The sequence below is a fragment of the Buceros rhinoceros genome, unplaced genomic scaffold, assembly GCF_000710305.1.
Source record: "Buceros rhinoceros silvestris isolate BGI_N320 unplaced genomic scaffold, ASM71030v1 scaffold21742, whole genome shotgun sequence".
In the NCBI taxonomy this organism is placed as follows: domain Eukaryota; kingdom Metazoa; phylum Chordata; class Aves; order Bucerotiformes; family Bucerotidae; genus Buceros; species Buceros rhinoceros.
This window is the reverse complement of record NW_010400964.1, coordinates 6,792-13,577: the sequence shown is the minus strand read 5'-3', so window position 1 is coordinate 13,577 and position 6,786 is coordinate 6,792. Positions and strand designations below refer to the sequence as shown.

General features: G+C 50.0%; 1 protein-coding gene across 1 annotated transcript in view; it reads right to left on the bottom strand.

The window, feature by feature from the left end:
* Positions 1-3,137: 3,137 nt before the first annotated feature.
* Positions 3,138-6,786, bottom strand: part of L2HGDH (L-2-hydroxyglutarate dehydrogenase) — a gene marked incomplete at its 5' end in the record, with an annotated part of 10,435 nt that continues 6,786 nt past the window's right edge. The window contains 3 exons of the mRNA XM_010132116.1: positions 3,138-3,333; positions 4,119-4,250; positions 5,450-5,607. Coding sequence (XP_010130418.1) covers positions 3,138-3,333; positions 4,119-4,250; positions 5,450-5,607 — 486 coding nt within the window. The remainder of the gene's footprint in view (positions 3,334-4,118; positions 4,251-5,449; positions 5,608-6,786) is intronic.

Sequence of the window (6,786 nt, the reverse complement as noted above, 5' to 3'; positions counted from 1 at the left end):
CACACACACACACCCCCCCTTAGAAACCTGTCTGCAAAGGGAGAGGATAAATCAAACCAGAAAAAAGCGCCTTTCTGCCAGCCAGAGCGCTGACCCTTCGTTGTGACAGATCTCCCCGTGGCAGCCACTCGGGCTTTCTGGTCTCAGCCCTCCCGTCACCTCAGAGCGGCCGGGAAACATCCCAACAAAGTATTTATTTCTGCAGAAAGATGCTCCTTTGTCAAAAGCAAACTGAGCAAAAAGAAGAAGGTAATCCCGAGTGCAGCCCTGGGGTAACCGAGGAGAGATCCACGAACCCGCAGGATGCCAGAGGAGGCTGCGGGGAGACCTGAGTGCAGCCTGTCAGTGCTGCAAGGGGTGTCCGAAAGCTGGGCAGGGGCTGGTCAGCAGGGGCTGTGGGGACAGGACAAGGGGGATGGTTCCACTGCCAGAGGGAGAGTCAGAGCAGAGAGAAGGGAGAGATTGTTGGTGCTGAGGGTGGGCAGAGCCTGGCCCAGGCTGCCCCCAGAGGTGGCAGCAGCCCCACTGCTGGCACCGAGACTTTTCCGTGAACACTTTTCACAGAACGCTTTGGGGGAATAAATTGTGTTTGTCCAAAGCTGTCCCAGCACGTGTATCCAGAATGTCAAGAATTACGGTTCCACGTGCCATTACAGGTCCAGATGAGGCTTAAGGCCAGTCCTGTCCCTTGCACACGCAGCGGCGTGAGAAAGGCTGCGGGGTGTGAGAAGCACAGATTAAGACAGAGGTGCTTCAGGAAGACAAGTCTGGTCATGAGTCCTCCCCTCAAACGAAGTAATTCCTGTTATATAGAGCTATATCCTGCCCTGTTCAGAGGAAAATTAGCAAATAACAGAGAAGTTTTCTGTAAGTCAGGAGAAATACACAGCCCTTACAGCAATCCAAAACCAAGCCACCACCTTGTTTTAATCGTAATAGCACAGACAGTCATTAAGCCATCCAAGCGAATTAGACCCTTACAGAAAATACATCCATACATTTTCCCACTCCTTGGGCAACAAGGTTTATGTATGAAAACCCACTATTATAATTCTCTGAAATTATTCCTTTAAAAAAGGTTTACAGCCATCTCTATAAATAGAAACATTTCACAGAATGCTACATAAAGATTCATAATTTAAAAGCTCCGGTTAAACTCTACCCCAAACCAATCCCGTCCCGAGTAAAAAGCACAGCAGGCTGCGCAGCTAGAACGTGCGGACGTCAGATTCACCACCGTGTATACGACTGCTCTACATCTTGATGGGCTTTCTTCTGTTAATACATGTCAGGGCCACACCTCGTGTGGGAGGAAGCTGCTTTTGCAATCCTTTTGTAGTATTTACTGTTGATAGGCAACACTGCTGGCGGGGAGCGGAGATAGGATTGTTCCGCCGTGAAGATAAAACTTTCGCACAGCATTTTAGCTCCTGGAATACCTGAACCTCCGTCTAGTGTTACTGTGGCTGAGAATAATGAGCACTGAAGGGCTTAGTATTTGAATTTCCAGGTTGTCCTTATACGGGAGTCACTTTTCTGGTAAAGTAGGTGTCACCGGGAGAAAAAAAAGCCAGGTGAGGAGGCGCTTCCTCTGCCAGCAGCGGCTCAGCTCTGGCCAGTGCACCCCTGGGCCAGCACACCTGCCCCGCGCTAACACGCTAACTCCCTCCTGCAGAGTACAGAAAGCACGTGAAAAAAAAAAATGGATGGCAAATTGCCTGGTAGCAAACTACCCACAATTACCCGTGTTACCCAACATCCTGTGAACATCTGCTTTCTCAAGTTCTTTGTCCCTGGGGCCATGTAATTCTTTTTTGCGGCAATTACGCAGAACGCAGGGCGATACTCGTCAGCTCAGCACCGGGGCTGGTTAACATCCCGATACTCGTCAGCTCAGCACCGGGGCTTGTTAACATCCCGATACTCGTCAGCTCAGCACCGGGGCTGGTTAATGTCCTGCACCTCTCCACACAGCCTCTCCCAGGTGCACCTCTGATAAAACGGAGGATCAGGAGGATCAGGAAGGGTTGGGGAGAGTGACCAGCGCTCTCTGAGCATCCCCCGTGCCAGCTGTGTGGGAATGGGGAGCCCTCCTGACTCGCTGCCGCTTGGGCTCCGAGGGAAGCAGCTCACAACATGACTCAGTTAAGACAGGTTTCTGAGGCTTCCCTTCCCTGGCATTTGCTTCGACAAAGACCATTTCCACGGGATTGCTCAACACGCTGTACAAAGATAAGCTCCCTTCACATCACCAGTAGTCAACAGGAAAAAAAAAAAATCAACCCTGCCCACTGAAGTAGTTTCTGATCAGTGCTGCCTTCCCAGACTGAAGTTAAATGAGAAATGACTGTTTACAAACACGTTTTAATTTCAGTGCTGCAACAAAGTAGAGACAGCGATGGGACAGCCAGTGTATCTGAACGGCGTATCTGAACTGACTTGGATTTGGGAATCCCTCCCTAGGCCTGATTTTTCTCTGAAATACTCTGCATCCACACAGGAGGCTCTGAATGTTGTTTTCGGTCCCTGATGAAGCCCTTTGTTCCCTATCAGCAGAACCCTTAAGCGGGGCTTATCCTTCTACCTCCTTTACTTTAATGTACGCTAGGGGACTGCAGACTCCAGTTTGAACAGTCAGAAAGCACAGAGACCCAGCACATGCTTGTGGCTCTTCAGAGCAGCGACCACCTCTCCAGAGCACGACAAGGAGACAACGCTGAGACCAGAGGCACGGGGAGTCCGTGTGGGCAACCCCACCACAGAGGCTCTTCCCTGTCTACCTCAAGGGCTGCTGTGGCTGGAGAGACCCTCATGCTGTGCTTATCATCAGCCCCTCCACGGGCTGCTCCCGCTCGGGTGGACAAACCTTTCCTGCCAACGGGGCTGTTTGCTGCTGTCTTGTGGATGGCCTCACTGCAACAGGTCCTACCAGGCGCCGTAACTCCTTTAGTGGCGACGCTGAGAAGTTGTGGGCTGGCAAAGGCAAACATTTCAAACACTGGTTCTGCACTGGACAGCTGAACCAGCACTGCTCTCTGCCTGTTTGATCTTTGTCATCAGAGGGTGCAGAGTTCGGTCACTGCAGACAAGCTGCTACGCACACAGGAGGGGTAAAACCGTACTACGCCTGTCAATCATTACAGCTCAAATCTTTGCTTCGCTTCGTCTGCAATCATTTTGGCGATGGCAAGGGAGGAGGTAGCAGCAGGAGAAGGGGCGTTTCTGACGTGAAGAATCCTGCTTCCGATATCCCCACTGCCTCCATCAAATACAAAGTCATCGACCAAATTCCCGTCGCTGTCCAGTGCTTGAGCTCTCACTCCAGACGGGCCCCTGCAACACAGAGGAGGAGCTCACCAGGAGAAAGAAAGTGTTTCTTCAAGTCAGAAAATCCATTCTGTTCTGACGCTGTGAAGGGAAACAGCCAGGCAGACTGTGGAGCCAAAGCCCAGCCAGGCTTTTGGGGGAGCACAGGGAAGTTTAACACCTGTGAGTCAGAGTGGGAGATGTCTCAGTCATTACAGTAAAACAAGGGCAGGAAGCCAAGCGGAGGATCTTCTGTGTCTTTCCTGGCTGGGAAGTTACTCTCCTCCCCAACACAAAACCACGCTTTCTCTGTTCTAAAAGGAAACCCTTTGTTCTGAAACAGCAAGCCTTGTCAAACCCCTATTTCATGCCAGTGGTGCGCTGCCCAAGCTGGGTAACTCCCTTTTACCATGCTCGAGCTCTTCTTGTTCAGAATTCTCTCCCTGCAATTGTCTGGACAGTTTAACCCAGCTCCCTGTACCGAAATGCCTCCTCTTTCCTCACATGTCTCCTCAGTTCCTTAGCACTGCTGAACTCCTTTGAATTAGCTTCTCTCCACACGCAGTAAGAAGCAGAAAACAACTTTACTGAGGCCTTAAACTAAGTCGCTCAGCAGCGATTTGTAGCCTGGCTTCCCCTCTGAATGAAGCAAACACCATATAAAAGACTTTCCTGCAGGAAACATCTCAATGTTTCTGTGCTGTGGTAGCATATTGTGGTGGAGGGAGTAACCTGATGCTACATTTGCTGCTGTCAAAAAGAAGAGATTTAACAAGCCTCTGGATGTTACTGACCAGAAGAGTTTTCTTTACCTGAGTACATCATTGATGGTGATCTCAGGGATGAACTTCTGCAGTTCCTTCACCTGCGCGCTGAGGAAACACGCTCTGTACACTTCACTCAGGCCGTAAGACAAGTTTCTCAGCACCAGCTTCCATAACCCACTGCAGAGACAAAAAATAACTGTGGGAAGAACAAATCTTGCGTGATAAATGCAGCCACATCAAACTAACACTGGCTAAGAAGGCAGCAAGTGCAGCTGCGTGGCAGGAGTTCCCATCCCCAACACCAGCAATCTGCTCACGCTTCCTACTTGAGAAACGTTCGTTTGTCCTCCCCTGCTCCAGTAAACCTTGTTTACAGAGCGGTAGCGTTGTGTTTACATCCTCTCCCGGAGAATTAACGCTGAACTCCAGCCCTTCCTACATGCAGGGTTTTTCTCTGGCCCGGTCGAATGGCAAGAGACCGAAAACCCCCACGCGAGGGCAGACAGACATCCGACCCTCTGAGGAGATGGTCACGCTCCTAAACCCCTCAGCTTTCAGCCACTGCACATTGCTGTGCCTTTGCAAATTGTGCCGCTTGCTTTGCTTTCCTCAAGTCTTCCAGTAGAAAAATCTACAGACAATGATCAAGATGGTTTCAGCTCTTTATTTTAATAACCTGCATGGAGTTGTTCACCAGAATGCTCTCTTCCAGTTCCCTGGCCTGGAGGTTCTTCAGCCTCTTCGTGGATCCTCCCCAATATTTTCACATTCTTTTTCAAGTCTCGTTTCTAAAATCGTCCAGCCCCTCATAGAGGAACGAGATTTCTCTCAGTTTCTGCAGATACTCTGTTCACTTCTGTCTGCAGTTCTAGCAACGACACCTTTCTCCTCGGACATGCCAGGACAGCTCCTGGCCTGCACTCGCGGCCCTTGCCGTATTTCCTAGCACTCGGACAGTTTGTAAATGCGTATTGATGGTCTGACCAAGTTTAACACGGCACCTCAGACCACCCTGTGTTCCCTCTTCCAAGCACCCTCTGCAGGTATTTGCGTCGCCCTGTCTAGGTTGATTAAAACATTACACTGGATGGGACCAAAACCAGTCTTGGAAGAGCTCCAGTAGCACAGCAAGGCTCACCAGAACCTTCCGCGGAGCAGCCACATTCTCAGACCAGCTGAGACATGTCTCGGTGGTTTATGAAAATCCAAATATTAGATCACATGAAGTCAAATGGCTTAGAGAAGTCCACCCTTATCAGCACAACTGTCTTTAAACATACAAAAACCTAGCAAAAGCAGGCGTTTGGCCAAGAGCTAGCTTCCAGGGAGCCACCAGCTGGCATTTAAATAACTGCGGTCAGCAGACAGGAGATTACCTGTACAGCACAGCGTCGAAGAAGTCTCCAGCGCTGAAGTCAAACAATTTGTAGCCCTCTCTCTTAAAGGCCAGGACTGCGTTAGGCCCAAGCCAAACACTGCCGTCCATTCTTGGGGTGAAGTGGAACCCCAGGAAAGGGAACCGAGGGTTGGGAACCTAAGGCGGGACACACCATTACTAGAGCTGTTACAAACCACACTGGAGAAACAGCCATGCAACCACTGGGCTCAACAAGCCCACCCAGGACAACGTTTGTGAGGAACGGACAAACACGTTCAGCTTATTGCGTGAGACTGAACAGAAGGCAGCAAAGGAGCTGTCCTCCCAATAAATGGAAATAACTATTTTTAAATGGAATGGACAAGGGAAGAAAGGAAGTCAATTTGCCATTTTATTTCCAACACTACAACAAAATTCGAGGCACGTAACCACACCACAGGCTCCTGCGCTGTTCCCCCTGCTTGATAATGGGGCAGTTGCAGCACGTAGCTGAATTAAAGCACTGAAGAACAGAGCAGGGCCAGGCAGGATGGCGTCTCAGGCAACAGCAAAACAAACAACAGAAAAAAGGTGCACAGGATTTGTCAGGATATAAATCAACCCACAACAAAGCCAGAGTCACACTAATGCTATTCCCCAGCATAATTATATTGCAATCAAATAACGTATTTCTCAAAACCCAGGATTGTTATGACTACGGAGATGTTCTTTTTCTGGATTCAGCGCGCTCTTCTTCCCATTACAAAGATGCTTTTAGTACTTTCAAAGCTTAGTGCAACCACCCCACAAACTCATTACGGTTCCGGTAACGTATCATTGAGTCGTGCAATTTTCTAATCTTATTACCATCGCAAAAAATGTCAAGGGGTACAAGCTATCCCCACACGGCCATGAAATACGCCTCCCACCCAGCCAGTTCCTCCCATCCCAGCCCAAGGCAGGGTACGTATCATTGAGTCGTGCAATTTTCTAATCTTATTACCATCGCAAAAAATGTCAAGGGGTACAAGCTATCCCCACACGGCCATGAAATACGCCTCCCACCCAGCCAGTTCCTCCCATCCCCTGAATCATTCCCTGGTGAGAAGAGGTCAAACAGTCCACACCCAGGGTGCCGCCACTTCCCCCTGGTGCCCTGCAGGCAAATCTTAGTTCCATTCCGAAAGGTGGTATTTCAGTGTGCTGCATGAATTAAAACGATGCCCTCGGAATTCACAGAATCGACTGGGTTGGAAAAGCCCCTTCAGCTCCTCGAGTGCCCCCGTTCCCCAGCACTGCCAGGTCCCCACTGACCCCTGTCCCGCAGCAGCACCTCCACACGGCTGGGAAAACCAC